General features: G+C 44.5%; 1 protein-coding gene across 4 annotated transcripts in view; it reads right to left on the minus strand.

The window, feature by feature from the left end:
- Nucleotides 1–5,039: 5,039 nt before the first annotated feature.
- Nucleotides 5,040–24,978, minus strand: part of LOC135524034 (reelin-like) — a 298,396-nt gene continuing 278,457 nt past the window's right edge. For 2 of the 4 annotated variants that reach the window (XM_064951167.1, XM_064951166.1), the window contains exons 52-67: nt 23,082–23,275; nt 22,533–22,837; nt 22,059–22,213; nt 21,461–21,675; nt 19,738–19,915; nt 19,286–19,461; nt 18,949–19,055; nt 18,572–18,814; nt 18,132–18,307; nt 17,916–17,989; nt 16,261–16,422; nt 15,793–15,950; nt 15,240–15,459; nt 13,279–13,476; nt 11,129–11,227; nt 5,040–6,513 (exon numbers count right to left, since the gene is read on the minus strand). In XM_064951167.1, coding sequence (XP_064807239.1) covers nt 6,414–6,513; nt 11,129–11,227; nt 13,279–13,476; nt 15,240–15,459; nt 15,793–15,950; nt 16,261–16,422; nt 17,916–17,989; nt 18,132–18,307; nt 18,572–18,814; nt 18,949–19,055; nt 19,286–19,461; nt 19,738–19,915; nt 21,461–21,675; nt 22,059–22,213; nt 22,533–22,837; nt 23,082–23,275 — 2,760 coding nt within the window. In that variant the 3' untranslated portion in view covers nt 5,040–6,413. Of the gene's footprint in view, nt 6,514–8,199; nt 8,333–11,128; nt 11,228–13,278; nt 13,477–15,239; nt 15,460–15,792; nt 15,951–16,260; nt 16,423–17,915; nt 17,990–18,131; nt 18,308–18,571; nt 18,815–18,948; nt 19,056–19,285; nt 19,462–19,737; nt 19,916–21,460; nt 21,676–22,058; nt 22,214–22,532; nt 22,838–23,081; nt 23,276–24,978 lie in introns of all 4 variants that reach the window. The other 2 variants (XM_064951169.1, XM_064951168.1) reach the window with 2 other exon arrangements.

Here is a 24,978-nt window from a genome sequence, read left to right on the forward strand (position 1 = left end):
GTGGGTCATCAGCGGGCTTGCTGACTATCTTTTAACATTCAGCAGACCATTCTGAGTCATAACAGGATGCTGAGCAGAGTGGTCGGTTTGTCTCGTGAAAGGCTTGAAAGGGCCGATGTCAATGACAGAATCTGTAAATCTTGGCATGGAATGACATGAGTTTTCCACTCGTGGGCTCAATGACACAACCACTAAGGAACATGTGTTTCTCTTGAGTGTTTCCATTGAGGAATTAAGACAAATTACATACAACTGTGCATTGCAGTGAGAACCTGACCTGGTCCTGGTTTCCCGATAGCGATGGAATTTAGGCTAATGTATCTTTCCTGCAACAGCCGAAGATGTAACATACATTTCCCAAAACACCACGCAGAGAGAATGTTCTCTGTGTATTGTTGAGGCCTGTGTTCTTACTGATCTAATTGAAAGAAAGCCAGCTCTGCTCTCGGATCAGTGTTCCATTCAAATCTTACCTTAACATTAGAATTATTCCATGATAGTGATGACGGATCAGCTCCTAGAGAGAAATGATCACCTATGGCTGCTTACCCTATAATAATGCACTTAACCAAAATTTGGCACATCATTGCACACATTAGGCTACACATCAGGAAATGTATTGACAGTAGTTAATTAAATAGCAAAATAAATCTATTAAATGTACATGAAATTGATTCCAATATCTTTGAAATATATAGGCCTATGTAGCAAAGACATTGGCAACTTTTTATTTGTAGTCAACTCATTGTGAAGTTAACGGTGGTCACAGTGAGACAGATAACCGTATTGATTATAGGTTTAACGGAGATCGTCTGTGTATAAAGTGACTCGGTGGGGGAAAAAATGCATCTAACGACACACTTAGCTGTTCTGTGACTGGTCTGAGGCAGTCAATAAATAACGACTGTTTTCAAGTTCAACTTTAGTAATGATGGTTTTGGGAAACCACTCAGAGATTTAATAATGCTCTTCCAAAGGTTCTAATGATGAACTTAGCCTTAAGATGCTTTTAAGAAAATGGTCCCTGTATGGCTCAGTTGGTAAACATGGCGCTTGCAACATCTGGATAGTGGGTTTGATTCCTTGGGTCACCCATCAGATTTTGTTGCTTGCATGACTAAGTCACTTTGGATTAAAGCATCTGCTAAATGCATATACAGTGGGGCAAAAAAAGTATTTAGTCAGCCACCAATTGTGTAAATTCTCCCACTTAAAAAGATGATAGAGGCCTTTTCATCATAGGTACACTTCAACTATGACAGACAAAACGAGAAGAAAAAAATCCAGAAAATCACATTGTAGGATTTTTAATGAATTTATTTGCAAATTATGGTGGAAAGTAAGTATTTGGTCACCGACAAACAAGCAAGATGTCTGGCTCTCACAGACCTGTAACTTCTTCTTCAAGTAGCTCCTCTGTCCTCCACTCGTTACCTGTATTAATGGCACCTGTTTGAACTTGTTATCAGTATAAAAGACACCTGTCCACAACCTCAAACAGTCACACTCCAAACTCCACAATGGCCAAGACCAAAGAGCTGTCAAAGGACACCAGAAACAAAATTGTAAACCTGCACCAGGCTAGGAAGACTGAATCTGCAATAGGTAAGCAGCTTGGTTTGAAGAAATCAACTGTGGGAGCTATTATTAGGCAATGGAAGACATACAAGACCACTGATAATCTCCCTCGATCTGGGGCTCCACGCAAGATCTCACCCCGTGGGGTCAAAATGATCACAAGAATGGTGAGCAAAAATCCCAGAACCACACGGGGGGACCTAGTGAATGATCTGCAGAGAGCTGGGACCAAGATAACAAAGCCTACCATCAGCAAGGGCATTGAATATGAAACGTGGCTGGGTCTTTCAGCATGACAATGATCCCAAACACACCGCCCGGGCAACGAAGCAGTGGCTTCGAAAGAGGCATTTCAAGGTCCTGGAGTGGCCTAGCCAGTCTCCAGATCTCAACCCCATAGAAAATCTTTGGAGGGAGTTGAAAGTCCGTGATGCCCAGCAACAGCCCCAAAACATCACTGCTCTAGAGGAGATCTGCATGGAGGAATGGGCCAAAATACCAGCAACAGTGTGTGAAAACCTTGTGAAGACTTACAGAAAACGTTTGACCTCTGTCATTGCCAACAAAGGGTATATAACAAAGGATTGAGATAAACTTTTGTTATTGACCAAATACTTATTTTCCATCATAATTTACAAATAAATTCATTAAAAAAACCTACAATGTGATTTTCTGGATTTGTTTCTTCTCATTGTGTCTGTCATAGTTGAAGTGTACCTATGATGAAAATTACAGGCCTCCTCTCTCATCTTTTTAAGTGGGAGAACTTGCACAATTGGTGGCTGACTAAATACTTTTTTGCCCCACTGTATATCTCTCTGGTCACCTCCAGAACCAAATCTTCCTTTGGCCGCCTCTCCTTCCAGTTGACTGGAACGAACTACAAAAATCTCTGAAACTGGAAACACTTATCTCCCTCACTAGATTTAAGCACCAGCTGTCAGAGCAGCTCACAGATTACTGCACCTGTACATAGCCCATCTATAATTTAGCCCAAACAACTACCTTCCCCTACTGTATTTATTTATTTAGCTCCTTTGCACCCCATTATTTCTATCTCTACTTTGCACATTCTTCCACTGCAAATCTACCATTCCAGTGTTTTACTTGCTATATTGCAGTGGCGTGCCGTGGGCCTGGGGCCTGGGCCTTCATTGAGGTCCTACACAGTCCCACCCGAATTAATCCACCTCTTATTACCATCATTATGATGCCATGGCTCTAGACACTATACATTTAGACAGAAACGCAGTATAACCAGGCATTGCGTCACCTTGAAATTGACATTTTTATTCAGAGAATTGCAGGGGAAGAGTACAATACCTTTTCATTGTGCAGCTCCCGTTGCACTGCGCGCTTGTTCGTTGAGCTGTAGATCCACTCGGGTGTCCCCAAAAGTTTTCAAAAGCACCATTGTTTGCTTTTGTGCCCAGTCGTACTTTGGTATCTCGTTGCTGCCTTGGTTAGACAACTCAAGTTTGCAAAGCCAGTGTGGCTCACTTGCAAATAATAGGGATTCCCAGCAGTACAGTTTGCAGTGCTTCTCGGAGCCTGTGAGCAATTGATAGCGCTCGTAGTTAGAACTTTGAAAGTGGCGAACGGACCCCTTTCCCGCCTGTGACAGGCTTTGTAGCGTCGGGCGACCTCTCCTGACAATGTCTGACTTTTCTTGAAAAGTTTGTCTTGAGAATGGCATTATAATTATATCCTCGACCAAATCGATATCTTCTCCTCCTTCCGCCATTGTGGGTTGAAAAAACAGCATAGTAATATGCAAATTAATTTGTTCATCAAATTCAGTTTCCTAGTTCTGAGGTTCTGCATAGACCTGCCCATATAGGACCTGCCTCTCAATATTGGTAATCCAATCAAAAGACGTGCACGCACTACGCCTGCTTGCTGGCTCCTGTGTAACACTGGGGCCAGCCAGCAGGCGTACAATAGCCAACTCTAAAGCTGATTGGTTGACACTAAATTTTCATTTCCATTCACTTTAAGCTACAAGTGCCCGCACTGTTGATTCTGAAGGCCTGAGGGCAGATTTTAGACCCCTGGCAACACATGATGGATGAATAGGATTGGATAAAAGATCTAACATAAAGACCAGCCCTCCAAATCTCAACCTGGGGCTGGAAGCAGTGCAACCAAGAGGGAAGCTATCAAATGAAGAGTATAACTCTTACTCTGGGGAATAATTTAATACATATTTGTGGGAAAATATATATTTTTTAATTATATTCTGATGATGTTTAGGCCAGCAGAGAAGGCCCTGACGGCCCACCACTGCTATATTGTATTTACTTCGCCACCATGGCCTTTTTTGCCTTTACCTCCCTTATCTCACCTCATCTGCTCACATTGTATTGAGACTTATTTTTCTACTGTATTATTGACTGTATGTTTGTTTTACTCCATGTGTAACTCTGTGTTGTTGTATGTGTCGAACTGCTTTGCTTTATCTTGGCCAGGTCGCAATTGTAAATGAGAACTTGTTCTCAACTCGCCTACCTGGTTAAATAAAGGTGAAATAAATAAATAAAAAAGAGTGAATTGCATACTTACGAGCCCCTAACCAACAATGCAGTACAAATAAGAATAAGAACATAAAAGTAACATGACATTAAAGAGTAGCAGTAAAATAACAATAGCGAGACTATATACAGGGGGGTACCGGTACAAAGTCAATGTGTGGAGGCACCGGTTAGTTGAGGTATTATATACATGTAGAGTGAAAGTGTTAAAGTGACTATGCATAGATGATAACAACAGAGAGTAGCAGCGGTGTAAAAGAGGGAGGGCAATGCAAATAGTCTGGGTAGCAATTTGATTTGATGTTCAGGAGTCTTATGGCTTGGGGGTAGAAGCTGTTTAGATGTCTCTTGGACCTAGATTTGACGCTCCGATACTGCTTGCCGTGCGTTAGCAGAGAGAATCCCTATGACTAGGGTGGCTGGGGTCTTTGACAATTTTTAGGGCCTCCCTCTGATGCCGCCTGGTATAGAGGTCCTGGATGGCAGGAAGCTTTGCCCTCGTGATGTACTGGGCCGTACGCACTACCCTCTGTCGTGCCTTGTGGGCGGAGGCCGAGCAGTTGCCATACCAGGCAGGGATGCAAACAGTCAGTATGCTCTCGATGGTGCAGCTGTTGAACCTTTTGAGGATCTGAGAACTCATGTCTTATGTCTAACAATAAACATTTGGGAACCCTGATCTACACCATGAGCTACACCTGCTATGATTATAGTTGCTGTTGACTTTTTATGATATAGCCAATTTGTATAGCCAACTTTATAGCCAACTTTGTGGCTGTGGTAACTAGTGGAAACCATAATTACTTTAGAGCCTGACACAGTGCTGCAGTTATTTCGGTACCTGAAGTGGTGTCTCCTTTTGACGTTATGTGGGTAAAAAGTTGTTTTATAATCTATTAACACACTCACAAACTGTACCAAGCAGCTATCTGAGGTTTGGACAGTTCTTTATTTCCCTTTTATAAGGCTGCTGGGTCTCCCCATAGTGGATATACATATACTGTATGTACAGGAGACTGCTATACTGGAGTTACACTGAGAGATAGGGCTGGGAGAGGGTCCACATTACACATTAGACTTCAAGAAACAACACTGATGGAGCCTCATCTCCAGGGAGCAGAATTTAGCAGAGAGAATGAGAGGGATGCGGGTAACAGCACAAGAGAATGGGGGGGGGGGGGGTTGCAGCCCGATGGCCTTGAGAGAGGCTGGATGACTGCCTAATAACTTAACACTAGAAAATAACATACAGATTTCACGCACAGTGCATCTTTAAATAGGTTACGTGGAGAACCGCCTACCATAAATATCTGTATTTTCGGGAACCAACATATATAAAAATAATAAAATAAATCATTGTTCAATCTTAAATTTGTTTTGTTTTTTATATTATATTTTCTGTCTTTTATTCCCCCCTTTTGCGATTTGTTCCTTCCTTCTGTCTGCCTCTGAGGAGACGGAAACGAGAAAAAACTAATCCAATCAAAAATAGCACGATACGAATTAGTAAAAAACGAATGAATGGAACACAACAGTCAAACCATCACGAAAAGAACACAGACACACTGAACAGAACAGCAAGAACACAGTACTTTTTTTAGCATCCTTATCACTGTTATGATCCTCATCTCCATCATCATCATCCTCCTCCTCCTCAGGTACTGGCGCGAAGCAGAGGAATGTTCCTCCCTGCGGCTCAGTTGATCTTGGAAGCATCCAGCTAGCCCAGCTCCATGGCATAGAGTTGGAAAGGGGGCTCACTCCCCATCTTTGCCATTATCACTTCTGTGACAGTGTGCTCTCTCCAACTCTATGCTCCCTGGTCATTACTGATTTCTCGGAACAACTTCACAGTGTGGTAGTAGTAGGACTAGGAGGTGGGTAGGATGGGGTGACAGGGAAAGCCAGGGGGTATCATCGTATCGCAACTGGAACAGGGAATCATCATATCATAATAACCATGTACAGCAACGATTAGAAAACAACTAGAAACCCGAAAGTTCATGAAAAGCCAACAAAATGGTTGCCTTTGTTGCTCCGTCACGTCTCCTTCCTTCCCATCATATGGGGGTGGGGAAGGCTTCTGACTGGCTACAGCATACACTGATGGGATGGGCCCCATGTCTGGCAGAGTGGGGATTGAAAGGTTGGAGAGGGAGGGAGTGTAGTCCAAGGCTGACTGGAATCCATTTGCTGGTGGGTGGGACTCAACAGGGTGATATGTCATCAGGAGAAAGGAATGTGGTTGGTTGGTAGGTCAAATGTGTGATTGGCAGGTCATAGGATGAATCCTCTTCTCAGAGGTTAGGCACGATGTTGTAGTAGTGCCCTCCTCTTCCGGCTGTAGTAGTGGCGTAGGCCGGTCTGTCTGGCAAAGTTCATCATATAGTTTTGTTTACGAGTGCTGTAGGGAGACAAAGACAGTGAGAGAGAGGAGAGAGAGAGAGATTGGGAAGAAGAGAGGAAGAGAGTAGGGAGACCATTAGTGACCAGGAAGTGGTATTAACAGTATCCACACACTCACTCAAGCAGACACCCTCTTTCATGTACACACATACACTCTCATATGCAAGCTCACACACTTCTAGATCCATGCTGGCATTTTCAATTGGGTTTCACACATAACCTCTAACACTCAAAAACGATATTCGATTTAGTGGAAGGTGGACTGTTTTTTAAAGATGTGCATTACTTACTGAATATTGAAATGTGTATGTGACCATCATCTTATAGATGAACAATATTGTATGTATTGACATGTTCTCAATGGCATTATCATAAGCAGACAGGTCAACAGAACAAGACATTGAACAACACAAAACTAGAGGACACAAGACTAGCTAGAGAGCTACAGACACGGTCACAGACATTAGCTACAGATGTGGTCGGGGTTCTGGGGTTTTCTAACTCTGACCAAGGTTCTAAGGATCTAAGGAAGGAGTGTTTGAGGTCAGAGTTCATAGAGTAACAGCCATCATATCACTTGGAAAAACAAATCAAAGTAATAAAGGTGCAGGGGATTGAGGGAGGGAGGAGATACATTGAAAGAGAAGGTAATTAGACATAAAAAGAAGCTGTGATTGAAGATCGCGCTTCTTGCTTAGCCTGTCATTGCATCTTCTGTCCAGCGGGAGGTGCCAGTAAGCCTGGAGTGCATCCAGTGGCCTCTGGGGGGGTCGGGAGGTGTGTGGTGGAGGGGTGTGGTTGAAGGTCGGAGGGTGGCAGAAACAGGGATGGGGTGAGGGTGTGTTGGGGTGCTTTGCTAACTAAAATGGGATGTCTGTCTGGCCGCTTCTGTTTTTTCTCTTTTTTTCTCATTAACAAAAGCGAGGGACAGTATGGCGGGAGCTCCAAACTCAGAGAAGGTTGTGGTTCATGGACCGGCCGCCATGGAGGTGGGGGGGATCTTTGCAACGGTGGATTTAAAAAGCCATGCAAGGACTTCGATGGAAGAGGTTACTCTGATGATAATGATGGGGGCTGATGAGTTTTAGGTCTTTAGTGGTGCCTGACGATCTGAAGTTATGCCATTATGCTCTATATTCTAGTGTGTGTTGGGTTTAATTAATATAATGATGTTAGATGTTAGATGTTAGTTCAGGGTAGAATGAAGAGGTAAGTGTGTTACCCATATTACAGTGCCTGAACTGTGTAACTTGTGTGTGGCAGTGTCATCCTCACAGTGTTCTATGTGTTTAGGATCTGCACACATGTAACCGCATTAAACAAAAGCCATACTTAAAACACAACGGCTGCAAGAGCGCAACAGACATTGATATAGTGATGCATTATATCACACAAATACACATAAACATGAAGCAGACCAATTGAGGTCTTCAGAAAAGCTATATATTTTACATTTTGAGAGACCTGCTTCCTCAAATTATTTATCGGTATTGTCTGAACTGTAGCTCTGTCTGTGTGTCATGGATGGGACTCGAAAGTGCCTGAACCTGGGTTGTGATAGTGAGTGTGCCTCTATGGAGGTGGGTGGGGGATTAAGGTGAAGGAGATGCTGACAGAAAAGAGGGTCAGGGGTGTAGCTGAAAGGTGAGAGGGTATCACAGGAGGGGAGAGGCGGAAGACTTACCTGACTCTACAGCAATGCCACAGGGAGCAGAATACAGGAGAGAGCAGAGGTTAGAGTGCGAGAGGGGAGGAGGGGGTGGAGGGGGGTGCTGCAGGCTCGCAGAAAGGTCTGGGGGGGCAGGAACCCCGGCCGCCTGGGGAGGCGAAGGAGGCCAGGGAGGAGGAAGAGAGAGGGGTGGGTAGAGAAAGAGGGAGCAGGAAGTATGCAGAGAGAGGTAGAGCAAGAGAGAAAATAAGGAATAGGGGAGTGAGAGAGAAGCAAAAGAGACCAAGGATGTAGAGAGAAAGAGAGAGCGATAGATAGACAATAACAGATGGAAATGGAGGAGTGAAAGAGAAAGAGAGGACCAATCCGTCCATTATGCACCAGAGAGAACGAGAGAGGGAGTAATAGGAAAAAAAGGGATATTGGAAGGAAGAGGAAGGAGGAGATGGAGCCATGATAAGACATGAGGTAGCAGAAAAGCATAAGCGCAGGCAGAGGAAGAAGCGTTGGAAGGGGAGGAGGTAGAGGAGGAGGAAAAGGAGGAGTATGGTCACACATGTTCGTGATTGTGAGGCCAGGGAGGAGAGGCACGGGATGACGAAAGAAACAATTGAAAAGGAGGAGAGGAGTGTGAGGGGTGGTGGTGGGAGACAGAGAGACAGAAATAAAAGAGAGAAGTGTGAGGATCACGTACAGTTATTCTGTTCTGCAGACACTGTTGTTGAATGTTGAAAACCAGCCATGGGAGTGGGAGAGTAGGAGTGGAGGAGTGCAGGTCAAGGCCAAACGAAACCAGAGACAGCTCATGTAAGGACTGTGTGTATTGTGTACTGTATGTGTGTGCTTTGCCGTGACGTAAGACAGATATCTTATAAACCGAAACAGTGAATATTTGTACTATTTTGGGTATTTGTTTTTTGCCAACTCACGACACCAGCACTGACAGGACCAACTTAGTGAACAACATTGTGGGCATCAAGCCTATACATACACATTCTGTCACTTATGTGAAACATTTGTAATGTATTGGCCACTTCATGACATTCAATAGCATCTTAAGCAGCCTGGTCTCATAGACTAGACGTAACATAGCAAAAGCAAATCCGACACTCAATGTGTTACGATTGTTATGGTTTCGTGAGACAGAAGGTTACTTATGGCAAAAACTAACGTAAGGTGGTTGGTCAGGGTGGATGGGTAGCCATATAACACAAATGTCTTGCAACCCAAAGGTTGCATGTTCAAATCTCATCATGGACAATTTTAGCTAATTTGAGCTACTTTGCAACTACTTAGCATGTTAGCTAACCCTTCCGCTAACCCTAACCTTCACAACCCAACCTTAACACTGACCTTAACGCCTAGACTTAGCGTTAGCCACGAAAACTGGGAATTCATAACATATCATACATTTAGCAAATTCGTAACATATTGTACAAATTGCAATGTACAATGGGGCAAAAGAGTATTTAGTCAGCCACCAATTGTGCAAGTTCTCCCACTTAAAAATATGAGAGAGGCCTGTAATTCCCATCATAGGTACACTTCAACTATGACAGAAACCAGAAACAAAATTGTAGACCTGCACCAGGCTGGGAAGACTGAATCTGCAATAGGTAAGCAGCTTGGTTTGGAGAAATCAACTGTGGGAGCAATTATTAGGAAATGGAAGACATACAAGATATCTCCCTCGATCTGGGGCTCCATGCAAGATCTCACCCCGTGGGGTCAAAATGATCACAAGAACGGTGAGCAAAAATCCCAGAACCACACGGGGGGACCTAGTGAATGACCTGCAGAGAGCTGGGACCAAAGTAACAAAGCCTACCATCAGTAACAGACTACGCCGCCAGGGACTCAAATCCTGCAGTGCCAGACGTGTCCCTCTGCGTAAGCCAGTACATGTCCAGGCCTGTTTGAAGTTTGCTCGAGAGCATTTGGATGATCCAGAAGAAGATTGGGAGAATGTCATATGGTCAAATGAAACCACAATATAACTTTTTGGTTAAAACTCAACTCGTCATGTTTGGAGGACAAAGAATGCTGAGTTGCATCCAAAGAACACCATACCTACTGTGAAACATGGGGGTGGAAACATCATGCTTTGGGGCTGTTTTTCTGCAAAGGGACCAGGACGACTGATCCGTGTAAAGGAAAGAATGAATGGGGCCATGTATCGAGAGATTTTGAGTGAAAACCTCCTTCCATCAGCAAGGGCATTGAAGATGAAATGTGGCTGGGTCTTTCAGCATGACAATGATCCCAAACACACCACCCGGGCTACAAAGGAGTGGCTTCGTAAGAAGCATTTCAAGGTCCTGGAGTGACCTAGCCAGTCTCCAGATCTCAACCCCATAGAAAATCTTTGGAGGGAGTTGAAAGTCCGTGTTGCCCAGCAACAGCCCCAAAACATCACTGCTCTAGAGGAGATCTGCATGGCGGAATGGGCCAAAATACCAGCAACAGTGTGTGAAAACCTTGTGAAGACTTACAGTAAACGTTTGACCTGTGTCATTGCCAACAAAGAGTATATAACAAAGTATGGAGATAAACTTTTGTTATTGACCAAATACTTATTTTCCACCAAAATTTGCAAATAAATTCATTAAAAATCCTACAATGTGATTTTCTGGATTTTTTTTCTAATTTTGTCTGTCATAGTTGAAGTGTACCTATGATGAAAATTACAGGCCTCTCTCATCTTTCTAAGTGGGAGAACTTGCACAATTGAAGGCTGACTAAATACTTTTTTGCCCCACTGTATAATGTTTGCTTGAATTGCAATTCCTAGCATTTCATATGAATTACACTGAGTGTACAAAAAAATTAGGAACACGACAGACTGGCAGATTGAGCCTAAAAACGGGGCGGTTTTGAGAACAGCCTGGGGGATTGTTTTGGGAATGAGGAACCAGGGGTTACTAGGATGGTTGGAGATACTCACAGAACTACTTCCACATGGTCCAGCGCCCACTGGTCATGTCCCACACCGTCGTGACGCGGCTGCCACCACCGCAGCTCCACCCCTTTAGCTCTCGCCTCTCTGTGAAAGTTAGAGGTCAGAGATTAAGAATGAGTGTGGGTCTTTCTCAATTATTATTTCCTTGATCACTCATGTCCTCTCTACCTAGCTTAAAACAACAAAAACAAAAGCGTTATTGGGTAATATCTAACGTTTTCATAGGAATGTTACAGTGATGTGCAATAACTGTTTCCAAGAGAACATTCCCTTAATGTCAAACAAAGCTTACCCAGAACGTGGTTACCATGTTCTCAGAATATTCAATAGTAATGTTCTCGACACGTTTTATGTGAACTTTGCAAAAACATTCCTGTGTCCAGTTTTATTTTTTCATCATTATACAGAGCATTAGGAAAGTATTCAGACTCCTTCCCTTTTTCCACATTTTGTTACGTTACAGCCTTATTCTAAAATGGATTCAATTAAATGTTTTCCTCATCAATCTTCAGTGACTGGGTGACTAGTCAGGATCGAGAGACCTGCAGAGAAGGATCTGCAGAGAAGAATGGGAGAAATGTTGTGTTAGCTAATCCAAGTTTATCAGTCTCAATGTCAACAGTGAAGAGGCGACTATGGGGTGCTGGCCTTCTAGGCAGAGTTCCAAAGAAAAAGCCATATCTCAGACTGGCCAATAATAAGAAAATATTAAGATGGGCAAAAGAACACAGACACTGGACAGAGGAAATCTGCCTAGAAGGTCAGCATCCCGGAGATGCCTCTTCACTGTTGACGTTGAGACGGGTGTTTTGCAGGTACTTTTTAATGAAGCTGCCAGTTGAAGATTTGTGAGGCGTCTGTTTCTCAAACTAGACACTCTAATGTACTTGTCTTCTTGCTTAGTTGTGCACCAGGGTCTCCCACTCCTCTTTCTTTTCTGGTTAGAGACAGTTTGCACTGTTCTGTGACAGAAGTAGTACACAGCGCTGTTCGAGATCTTCAGTTCCTTGGCAATTCCTCGGATGGATTAGCCTTCATTTCTCAGAACAAGAATAGACTGACGAGTTTCAGAATAAAGTTGGTTGTTTCTGGCAATTTTTAGCCTATAATCTAACCCACAAATGCTGATGCTCCAGATACTCCACTCGTCTAAAGACAGACAGTTGTATTGCTTCTTTAATCAGAACAACAGTTTTCAGCTGTGCTAACATAATTGCAAAAGGGTCTTCTAATGATCAATTAGCCTTTTAAAATTATAAACTTGGATTAGCTAACACAACGTGCCATTGGAACACAGGAGTGATGGTTTCTGATAATGGGTCAATGGGTCTATAATACGTATATGAATAAATAATCGGCTGTTTCCAGCTACAAAAGTCATTTACAACATTAACAATGTCTACACTGTATTTCTGATCAATGAGATGTTATTTTAATGGACAAAAAATGTGCTTTGTTAAAAGTACACAGAAGAAAAACTATTTTATGAATCATAGAGATTCAGGAGTAACATTAGAACAGGGTAAAGGCCTCAGCAACATTAGAGCACTATACAGAAAGTCCCTGCTGAAATGAGTAAATCAAAGATGAGAAAGTAGTCAGATTAACTGATAACTGACAGACATGGTGGCATAGTAGAAATATTGGAATGCAGTGAACCAAGAGGTTGTGAGTTCAAATCACAAGTGAGGACATGATGGATAATAATTACTGTATAATTACTGTGTGTTCCTAACTTTGCCAACAGAGAAAGAGCTGTGGTTCAATAATCAGAGCCAACAGTAACAATGCGAGATGTGCAATGAGAACATTTCTTTGGGACCATCAGGTGACTTCCTGACAACTGATACACTGAAACGTGTCTAGAACATTAATAAATTGTACGTTTGATGGGACGTGGATAGAATTTTGTCCTAACCCTCAGAAAACTAGACACAGTAATGTTCGTGAAACATTCCAATGAAACGTGTCTAGAACATTAATATTGGATATATTGGGGCAAGGACGTAAGGAATCACAGATGAACTGAGAAAGAGCTGTGTGTCAGTATTAATGTGTGTTTAGACAATTTACATCTAAATGAAATAAACTTTTATTGAAAGGAAAAACATCTCTGTATGTATAGGTTCACTCACAGTGGGATGTTGTAGGACACTCTCTGGGCCTTGATGAAGTCTTTGGGCTGGTGCTGGGCGATCACGTGCCAGCTAACTCCATTATTGACAGTGTACTGTAGCAGCACAGCTCTGTCCACTGTGTCAGGCTGGTCCAGGGCTGTGTTACAACTGTCTGTCTGGGACACACTACCTATCTGCAGGACGAACATGATCTTACTGTGGGTGGAGGAGGGGAGAGCGAGAGAGAAAAAATTGTAAGATTGCCTTGGTATTTTTGTCCTACCAAATTTAGGCTCCAAGTTTTCCATCTTAGTCCTGTTGTATATTGACCTCTCATTGGCCTTGGCTAGGATTAGTTAGGCTGGGCTAAGCCAGGATGAGCTAGAATAGGCTTCATGCCATAGGGGGCACGTGCCACCACAGATTTGTGCTGTACGTTTAAAAAAAATCTGTAATACTACTAGCCACAGCAATTTTATTAAGTTGGCGTTAGCTAGTCCAGATAAATTCCCAATCTCCCAACCTCATAGCCATCTACCAAGAAGACATTTCAGGCTATCAATCAAGAGTAGCTAGCTTGTCTAACTATCTTAGCCTAACTAGGGTAGGGGGCACTATTATCACCTCCCGATGAAAAACGTGCCCAAAGTAAACTGCCTGCCAAACTGGCCCAGAAGCTAGGATATGCATATAATTGGCAGATTTGGATAGAAAACACTCTACAGTTTCCAAAATTGTATGAATAATGTCTGAGTATAACAGAACTGATATGGCAGGAGGAAACCTGTGAAAAATCCATCCAGGAAGTGGGATTTTTTTATGTTTGTAGTTTTCTATTGAATGCCATTACAGTATCCATTGACTTAGGACTCAAATTGCACTTCCTATGGCTTCCACTAGTTGTCAACAGTCTTTAGAAAATGTTTCAGGCTTGAATTTTGAAAAATGAAGGAGTAGGACCACTTTGAATGAGTGGACACTGCAGTGTCTTTCTTGTTTTCCTTTTATATTGACGGAGCTATTGTCCCGTTGAAATGTTATTGATTATTATGACTAAAAACAACCTGAGGATTGATTATAAACATCGTTTGACATGTTTCTACACACTTTACTGATATTTTTCGTCTGTCTGTAGTGACTGCCTTTGAGCCTGTGGATTACTGAACAAAACGGAGGTTTTTGGATAGAAAGAGGGACTTTATTGAACAAAACAAACATTTATTGAGTAAATGGGAAAGTACGTGATTACTTTTATCACTATTTCTGACTTATGTATCTCCTCTACATGGCTGGTAACTGTTTGTAATGATTTGTCTGCTGGGCGCTGTTCTCAGATAATCGCATGTTATGCTTTCGCCATAAAGCCTTTTGAAATCTGACACTGTGGTTGGATTAACAAGAAGTTAATCTTTAAACTGATGTATAACAGTGTATGTTTTATGAATTTTTATAGTGAGTTTTACTGTTTTTGAATTTGGCGCTCTGCAATTTCACTGCATGTTGGCCAGGTGGGACGGTAGCGTCCCACACCCCCTAGAGAGGTTAAATGGCGTGCCTGCTGGCAAGGTTGGTAGACTTCAGAAAAGCAAGCAATAACTAAAAATAGAAAAAACAGTCAGCTGGATACAGCCAGTTCAAGAGGTGTGCCTAGACATGCAGAAAAATAGACATATTTTTGACATAGAATTAAGCATAATGATTTTGGCTCTAGATTGCAGGAAAAAGCTGATTCAGGTGTTTGAAAAATACTAAATTCTCCACCGCCCAGCCATCCTCACGTACTTTGTGCCCTCTTTTTGGGGTGTATGACGCCCCTGTTCAGTACTTGTCTCATGTGAGGTCCAGAGGCTTGGTCTGCTCATTTTACAGCTACTGTACAGTATAATCTTCTACTATATAATGAGCATCTCTCACTGTCCCTTTAGTAGTTGGCAAGACTAGGCTAGTACAGCACAGTACAATCCATTGTCCAACCCTACCTGGCTCGTGTCAGGTCGAGTGGCTTGGTGACAGCCTGCCTCATCTTACAGCCGTTGAAGTAGAGCGAGTCACCGTGGGCGTGGGGAGAAAGCTGACCACACCCACTTCCCACCCCTCCACCCTGGATGAGTTGCCAGCTCTCCTCTGACATGCTACCTGACTCAAAGTTATCCTTTATGGAGCTGGGTAGGTCACTGGCGGACAGGGAGCAGTCATCACCTGGGAGATGGAGGAGAGAAAGAAAGGGTGGTTTGTTTAGATTGTGGTGCTGCAGAGTTGGGGTCCATTAAAGAATATACATATATATTTGATTGAAAGGCAATGAGGATTTGGAATTTGGAATTTCAGTTTACTTCCATAATTGACTGAATTGAAATGGCATTGACCCCAACCGTGGCGCGTTACATTTTAGATGAGAGACACGAGGAACACTCCTAACATTTGAATGCATAAAGAATCAAGTTGAACCAATATGAATGCTAGCTGGCAGTTAAAGGGATCATTGTACTGGCCCCTACGGTTAGTGTTTGTGTGGTACTCAGTCAGACCCACCATGGTGTCCCTCGTCACAGATACAGACCACTCCGCTAGTACAGTAACCATGACCACTACAAAGCCCTGGGCACGCCTCCCCAATGTACATGTGGTCCACCCCCCAGCCGTGACGCTCGCCAACACCCTCCTTCTGGATCCAACGGAACTGTGTGGCACTGCAGGAGAAGGGTGAGAGTGTGAGAGAGAAAAATAGTTATAGAGCTGTGACAAGAAAGAGCAGAACTGAGAGAGATACTCTTTACAGACACAAATGTTCCTTATAGAAGCTCGTTGATAACAGCCTTGATCACCCTTCAGACAAAGAAATAAAATGCTGGTTCAGAAGCTTCTCTTCTCTTTCACAGAACTGTTCTGCTCCTGCATGGAATACTCACTTTTAGTTACCCACAACACACATCATTAGCCAGTTTGTTACCTTGCTAGCTTAGTGAGTGGCAAAAGGCTAATTTGCAAAAGCGGTCCTACCCTGAGGAGACGTGGTCAGGCAGCTGGACAGTGACTCTTGTCCAGGTAGAGCTGTTGACAGGACTGTAGATGGTAGATTCATGGAACATGAAGGGAGAGCAGCCCACGTTGTTCACAGAGGAGGGAAGACACTCTGACTGGACCAGCTGCCATGAGTCAGACCTGGAGAGAAGAGAGGGTGGAGAAGGAAGGAAGAAAGAGGATTGTATTGTAAACTGCTCTAATCCTTAAATGTTGGAGGGTTGCCCTCCACCAAGGGCTGTCTCCATCAGATCTGGCCACTCCAAAAGAGTCCAGCGTCTCTTTATGAACCATTGCTGGGTGCTTTAAGATGTGGGTTTGGGTTGTTGTCCTGCTGGAAAATCCACAATGTTCAATGGAGACCCTGTTTCTGGACACTGAGTTGAACATCGACTCAAAAACACCTGATAATCTGCTGATTTTATGATGCCTTGCATGTGTTCAAGGACTACAGTACCAGAAGCAGCAAAGCAGCAGCAAAACCCCGCAGCATTACAAAACCTCCCCCATCTTCGATTGTAGGGAGGCTATTCTTTTAATTGAATGCTTCATTTGGTCGTCAGTAAACACAGCGTTGATCTGTATTGCCAAATAACTCAAATTTGGTTAAATTGGTCCACATAAATGTTTTCCCAGGATTTAGGCTTGTTCAGTTGAGTTTGAGAAGTTCACGCTCACACACTTTTTCACTCATCATTTGCTGCTGCTACTCTGTTCTTTATTTTACTCTTATTATTATTTATCCTGATGTCTAGTCACTTTACCCTGAAGTGTACATAGTGATTACGGAAAATATTCAGACCCCTTGACTCTTTCCACATTCTGTTACCTTACAGCATTATTCTAAAATGGATGACATTTATTTTTTTCCCCGTCAATCAACACAATACCCAATAATATCAAAGCAAAAACACGTTTTTAGATTTTTTTTGCAAATGTATTAAAAACAACAACTGAATAGTACATTTACATAAGTATTCAGACCCTTTATTCAGTACTTTTTTGAAGCACCTTTGGCAGCGATTACAGCACATTGGTCTGTTGCTGGTACTCCCTGTGTATAGCTACATTATTGTAAATTTTATTTTACTCATTTTGTGTTTCTATTTTATATTTAAACTATGTATTGTTGGGAAAGGCTTGTAAACATACATTTCACCGTAAAGTCTCCACCAGTTGTATTTGATGCATATTACAAATACAATTTTACATATTTTTTATTTGATTTGAAAAACTGTAGCTCTGTTGAAGGTTGTGGGTCTGCATTCAGGACAACAACCCCAAACACTCATCAAATGCACCCTGGAATGGTTCAAGAAACTGGAGTTGCCAGTGAAGAGTCCAGATCTGAATCCCATCCATAACCTATGGCTAGAGCTGAAAACAGCAGTCGGTGAAGGGCACCCCTCCAACCTGGAAGGATTAGAGCAGATTCTGCACAGAAAAAAGTGCTAGCTCCGGGGCCAATAATTCTGTCCAAGCCATGTCTTCATTTTCTAAATTAAAATTGTAAACTTAAATTTACAAAAATAAAATCCAATAACATGGTGTGGTGACAAATTAAGAAAATGGAAGGGTGCCAATATATTTGTCCCAGCACTGTAAATTAGCACATAGGAAGAAATCTCTCCTACCTTGCATCCTTTCTGTACTGTAGCAGGACAGAATGGTGGTCTTCACAGCTGTCTGCCTCACAGCCCACCACAATCTACATACAGTGTGACAGAGAGAGCCACAAGTAAGTTGTGGGGTTCCACAGGGATCGATTCTTGGACCTCTATGTTTGTAGATTATGATAATGATTTTAAACTGTCAAATGTAGCCATGTTGTAAATGCTAAGAGGTAGCACCTTGAACTGTAGGATGTATCCAGGCTGTACTATAAGCTCTCGGGTGGCTAGGATGTTGTGTGTTTTGTCCTGGTTCTTGTTGGGCCAGTAGAGGTGGAAGGATGGGTTGCTACAAAATCCAGCCGTACGCACCGCATTGGGATAGAAGTTCCAGCTCTCCTCGTGGGACACACCCTCTGGGAGAGAGAGCGAGAGAGGATCCAGAAGATTTCAGAATGTTATTCAAGAGAGATAAGGAGAGTAGAATGGCAAGCTTAAGACACCTTCACAATCAACAACAGCACAAAACAGAGCCCAGATTCATCTTTACACTTTCACCTCCCATTCCATGTCAGAGGTGTTTCAGCACAAATCTACCATCATCGAAGATGTCCAGCTGGGTGGAGGGATTGATGTTATGTTTTGTTACCCTATATTACGTTATGCTATGCTGTGTTTACCGTCATCGAAGGTGTCGAGCAGGGTGGAGGGGTTGATGTCAGACCCTCCCACCAGGATGTTGTCTACAGCCCACTGAGCACGCTCCAGCCCGGGTGATGCCAGACCGGAGGAGATAGAGAAGGGCTGCCACCACCGCAGCCGCGTGGTGTTAGACAGCGCCCCCTCAGGTAAAACAATGTAATCACGCCTCACAGACACGTACTTCAGATAGTCCATCTCATGAAGCAGGGTCCAGGACACACCTGGGGGAGGCATGAATTAAATCTCAGGGGGGACAACATTCTCTATTATTCATCAGTGTACTAAAGATTACATCTACTACAAACTAAACATTCCATCAGTTTACTACTGCTTAGTACAGCTTATGACAGTTTACCTCCGTCTTTGGAGTAGTCCAGCAGCACTCCCTCTTTGCGACAGGTTGGGCGATGGCACATGGTCATGTTGTCTTCACTTCCTATCCTGGCCCAGTACTCTACAAACCTGATCATCACAGTTCATACAGCCATTAACAGTGGAATACTTATGCCGGGACTCAAACACAGATAAACGACCTGTGCACATCTGAAGCATTTCCAGCGATAGTGATCTCAGCGAACAAATGGAAAAAACAATATATCTTATGAAAAGTTTGAGTGGTAGTAGGAACTGAAAGAGAATGTTATAACAAAATCCTGTGTAGTTGCAGACTTTTGAACAGTAGAGGTACTAACTTGGCTCCTCTGAGGTCGAGGTCAGCGGTGACGGCCTGCCTGGCATCTGCTCCTCCAAAGTACAAAGCGGTCCCCTCCACCAGAACCCCACAGTCAGTACAGGGACGACCCCCCTCCAACACCTGCCACTGAGGGCCCGGCGCCCCCTCCCAGTCAAAACGCTCCTTCAGAGATGTCTGGGGAAATAGAATAGAATAGATACTTTATCGTCTGGACATATAGTATGGACATTTGTCTTCTGCCCTTTTCCCAACACCCCCTGACACACACAAACGTTCCGAGCCACATAATCTGCCATGGTGCAGAATCCCTAGGGGGAGGGCAATGTAATTGCATTTTCAATTGTATTGTTTTTGCACAAAATAAATGGTCCTTCAAGCCGGATAAGGACACTTTGTATGTCATTGTATGAAATGTACTACATAAATAAAGATTGACTAACTGATTGATACCTTGAGTGCAGTGCTGGCGTAGCAGCTGGGTCCAGTGAAGCCTGGTTCACAGATACATCGCTGGTCCAGACACTCTCCATGTCCCCCACAATGGCTGTCACACGCTGGCCCAATGTAGAAGTTCTCCACAGCCCACTGGGTATCACTGTGCTGCTGGTAGAACCGGAAACGCACCGCCCTGGAGAACATTACAGATAATGTAGGTTAAGAACTGATGTAGAAGTTCTCCACAGCCCACTGGGTATCAGAGTGCTGAACCAAAAAAATGCACCGCCATACACACAATACACACAGGATGGTCATAAAGATTAAGTTAGGCAAGACTTAAATTATCTTCCCTAGGCTGTTTTTAAGGAACCTTCCTTTCAACTGTAACTTGAGACACTCCGAATGTCTTGAACCAAAAGAAAGTATTGGAGGAAGCAAGGAGAGAGTGTGCCAGCCAGGTTGAGTATATGTGTGTTTGTGTGTGCATGCTTGCTTACGTACACTACTAGTCAAAAGTTTGGACACATCTACTCATTCAAGTGTTTTTCTTTATTTTTACTATTATCTACATTGTAAAATAATAGCGAAGACATCAAAATACATATACAATACATAGTTTATATTTGATATTCTTCAAAGTAGCCACCCTTTGCCTTGATGACAGCTTTGCACATTCTTGGCATTCTCTCAACAAGCTTCTTAAGGTAGTCACCTAGAATGCATTTCAATTAACAGGTGTACCTTGTTAATTAACAGGTGTACCTTCCACAAAGTTAATTTGTGGAATTTCTTTCCTTCTTAATGCATTTGAGCCAATCAGTTGTGTTGTGACAAGGTAGGGGTGGTATACAGAAAATAGCCCTATTTGGCACAAGTCCATGTTATGGCAAGAACAGCTCAAATAAGCAAAGAGAAACGACAGTCCATCATTACTTTAAAACATGAAGGTCCGTCAATCCGTAAAATGTCAAGATCTTTAAAAGTTTCTTCAAGTGCAGTTGCAAAAACCATCAAGATCTATGATGAAACTAGCTCTCATGAGGCCCGCCACAGGAAAGGAAGACCCAGAGTTACCTTTGCTGCAGAGGATAAGTTGATTCGAGTTACCAGCCTCAGAAATTGCAGCCCAAATTAAATGCTTCAGTGTTCAAGTAACAGATACATCTCAACACTGTTCAGAGTAGACACGCCATCCCATCTGGTTTGCGCTTAGTGTGACTATCATTTGCTTTTCAACAGGACAGTTACCCAACACACCTCCAGGCTGTGTAAGGGCTATTTGACAAAGAAGGAGAGTGATGGAGTGCTGTATCAGATGTCCTGGCATCCACAGTCACCCGACCTCAACCCAGTTGAGATGGTTTGGGATGCGTTGGACCGCAGAGTGAAGGAAAAGCAGCCAGAAAGTGCTCAGCAAATGTGGGAACTGTTGAAAAAGTATTCCAGGTGAAGCTGGTTGAGAGAATGCCAAGAGTGTGCAAAGCTGTCATCAAGGCAAAGGGTGGCTACTTTGAAGAATCGAAAATCGAAAAAATATTTAGATTTGTTTAACACTTTTTTGCTTACTACATGATTCCATATGTGTTATTTCATAGTTTTGATGTCTTCACTTTTATTCTACAATGTAGAAAACTATACAAATAAAGAAGAATCCTGGAATGAGTAGGTGTGTCCAAAGTTTGGACTGGTACTGTATGTGCATGTTTGTACTGTATGGATCAGGCTTGTCACTCACGTGTCTGCCAGGCTGTCCGTTAGGGGGTAGACGGCCCTTTTCCAACCCTGGGCAGGGAAGAAGACACTGGGCTGGGAGATCTGTCCTCCACAGCAGGGGTCAGCAGGTAGACACTGGGGGACCAGGTACCTCCAGGAGACACCGAAGTCCACAGAATACTGGACATGGACCTGATGCTCGGCATGGCGCTCCGGCACACTGCAGCCCACCACAATCTGTGGAGACACATGGACTTGCAAAAACATAACTTGTACATATACACATATCCTGTACTTTTGATCACAACATACACATACACAAATACACCCCCCCCCCCCCCACAGACACACACACACTCCTAGCGGTCTCAGAAGTGTCTAGGGAAGCAGGGGTGTTCAATGTCAGTCCTGGAGGGCCAAAACAGCTTTCATCCTCTCCTAATCAGGAACTGATTCAGACCTGGGATACCAGGTGAGAGCAATTAACTAATAGGTAGAAACAAAAAACAGAAGTGTTTCGGAATTGAACATCCCTGGTCTCGGGGGTAGGAACAGGGATTGTTTTTCGACAGGGCCACACACTCAAACATTTCCACTGTTTTGTACACAATTGTTGTTACCTTGAACTGCATGACCCAGCCTTTGTCCGGGACGATGTCATGTGTGACTGCATACACCTCTCTGCCGTCATCATTACCACACACCATGACTCCGTCTGGAGAGCTACAGAACCTCTGAACCGCACAGTCCTCACTGAACAGCCAGTGATCACTCACTGAGAGAGAGGGAAGCAGTGGAGAGGGGTCAGAGAAAGGAAGAGGGAGAGAGAAAGTAAGCATCCATCTCATCAAACAAAATACCTTTTTTCAAATACCTTATTCGTTTTTTTCATATACCTAGATTCAATAAATGTTCCTTCTGAAAGCAGTTGTATTTGATGTGGTCATTGCTTATTAGGATGAAACCTAATGTGAGAGGCACAAAATCAACTCAACAATCAGACAAGTCAGAATTAAGGCCTGTATGACTGAAAGATCCTCCCCCAACTGTGTATGTACATGTAGTTGTGTATGTACCTGTAGATGTGTATGTACCTGTGGTGGTGTATGTTGTGGTCTCGTCCAGATCCCCTGTGTATATACCTGAGGTGCTCTCCTCCTCTCCCTCATTCAACAGGCCTATCCTGCCCGTGGGGGTACCATCAGCGGGCGTTCTCTCGTGGTTAGGCAGCGCCACCCCACCGAAGGTGTCAGAGATCTGTGCCCGCGGGTCGGAACCAGCGATTAGGACGTTATCCAGTGCCCAGTCACTGTGGTCGGACCCCTCGTGGGTCGGTTGCCACCAGCGCACACGCACACCCTCCTGACGGGCCGCATGGGGCAGCAGTACATTGACGAATCTACACATGACACACAGGTTAGGATTGGGAACAGCTGATGTGAAAGAAGTGGACAGGTTAAAGCCAATTCCCAGTTACTGTATATCCTATTTTACTGTACTTCATTACTTGTAAGTCTATAAATACTCCTACTTTTTTCATGTGTGTTAAGCCTGACGAAGACCTTTGGGTAGAACATAAACCGTAGGAGCACTGGGAGCAATCAACAAAGTGTGCGTATCTATTTTTCATAAAAAAGGCCCACCCAGGCTTTCTGTACAGGTCGTAAAAGATCTCTGTCAACAGGATCCAGTTGATTCCACCATTCAGACTGAACTCCAGTAGTACACACTGGTTACGGTTGCTTGGCGGGGTCATGCAGCCATACATAAAGTAGAACTGGATGAACTCTGCGTTGGTCAGGTTCAGATCCACCGTCACCAGCTGACGACTACAACTCTGTTGGAGAGAGACAGATACAAGAGAAAACATGAAGGTTAAAGAGAAAGACATATTAGGTGGTGGATCGTGGATTGGAGGACCAACACTGAACACTGAACAAAAACAATAAACAACAAACTAACAGACCCGTAAGATGAATGACAAAATACTAAACAGGAAATAGACACCCACGAAACCCAGGTGGAAAAAGGCTACCTAAGTATGATTCTCAATCAATCATAGACAACTAACGACAACTGCCTCTGATTGAAAACCATATTAGGCCGAACACAAAAACCAACATAGAAAAACAAACAGACTGCCCACCCCAAGTCACACCCTGACAATACTAAGCGCTGCAGTGAAGGGCGATTCTGGCATTGCCGGCGTGACAGGCAGCTCTGGCAGCTCCTGGCTGACTGACGGCTCTGGCAGCTCCTGACTGACTGACGGCTCCGGCAGCTCCATGCTGACTGACGGCTCTGGCAGCTACTGGCAGCTCCTGGCTGACTGACGGCTCTGGCAGCTCCTGGCAGACTGACGGCTCTGGCAGCTCCATGCTGACTGACGGCTCCGGCAGCTCCATGCTGACTGACGGCTCCGGCAGCTCCATGCTGACTGACGGCTCCGGCAGCTCCATGCTGACTGACGGCTCCGGCAGCTCCATGCTGACTGACGGCTCCGGCAGCTCCTGGCAGACTGACGGCTCCGGCAGCTCCTGGCAGACTGACGGCTCTGGCAGCTCCATGCTGACTGACGGCTCCGGCAGCTCCATGCTGACTGACGGCTCCGGCAGCTCCATGCTGACTGACGGCTCCGGCAGCTCCATGCTGACTGACGACTCTGGCAGCTACTGGCAGCTCCTGGCTGACTGACGGCTCTGGCAGCTCCTGGCAGACTGACGGCTCTGGCAGCTCCATGCTGACTGATGGCTCTGGCAGCTACTGGCAGCTCCTTGCTGACTGACGTCTCTGGCAGCTCCTGGCAGACTGACGGCTCTGGCAGCTCCATGCTGACTGACGGCTCTGGCAGCTCCATGCTGACTGACGGCTCTGGCAGCTCCATGCTGACTGACGGCTCTGGCAGCTCCTGGCAGCTCCTGGCTGACTGACAGCTCTGGCAGCTGCTGGCAGACTGACGGCTCTGGCAGCTCCTGGCTGACGGCTCTGGCAGCTCCTGGCTGACTGACGGCTCAGGACAGACTGGTGGCTCTGGCGGCTCAGGACAGACGGGAGACCCTGTAGGGAGAAGACAGAGAGACAGGTGTGGGGGGCTGCCACCGGAGGGCTGGTACGTGGAGGTAGCACCGGACAGACCGGACCGTGAAAGCGCACTGGAGCTCTTGAGCACCGAGCCTGCCCAACCTTACCTGGTTGAATTCTCCCCGTAGCAAGGCCAGTGCGGTGAGGTGGAATAGCCCGCCCTGGGCTGTGCTGGCGAACCGGGGACAACATGCGTAAGACTGGTGCCATGTACAACGGCCCGAGGAGACACACTGGAGACCAGATGCGCTGAGCCGGCTTCGTGGCACCTGGCTCAATGCCCACTCTAGCCCGGCCGATACGAGGCGCTGGGATGTACCGCAACGGGCTATGCACATGCACCGGGGACACACGGTACCTGCCCGGTCCCTCTCTCTCTCTCCAGGAAGCACGGAAAGTTGGCGCAGGTCTCCTACCTGACTACTCCACACTCCCCATGTGCCTCCACCCAATACATTT

Source organism: Oncorhynchus masou, chromosome 31 (assembly GCF_036934945.1).
Source record: "Oncorhynchus masou masou isolate Uvic2021 chromosome 31, UVic_Omas_1.1, whole genome shotgun sequence".
In the NCBI taxonomy this organism is placed as follows: domain Eukaryota; kingdom Metazoa; phylum Chordata; class Actinopteri; order Salmoniformes; family Salmonidae; genus Oncorhynchus; species Oncorhynchus masou.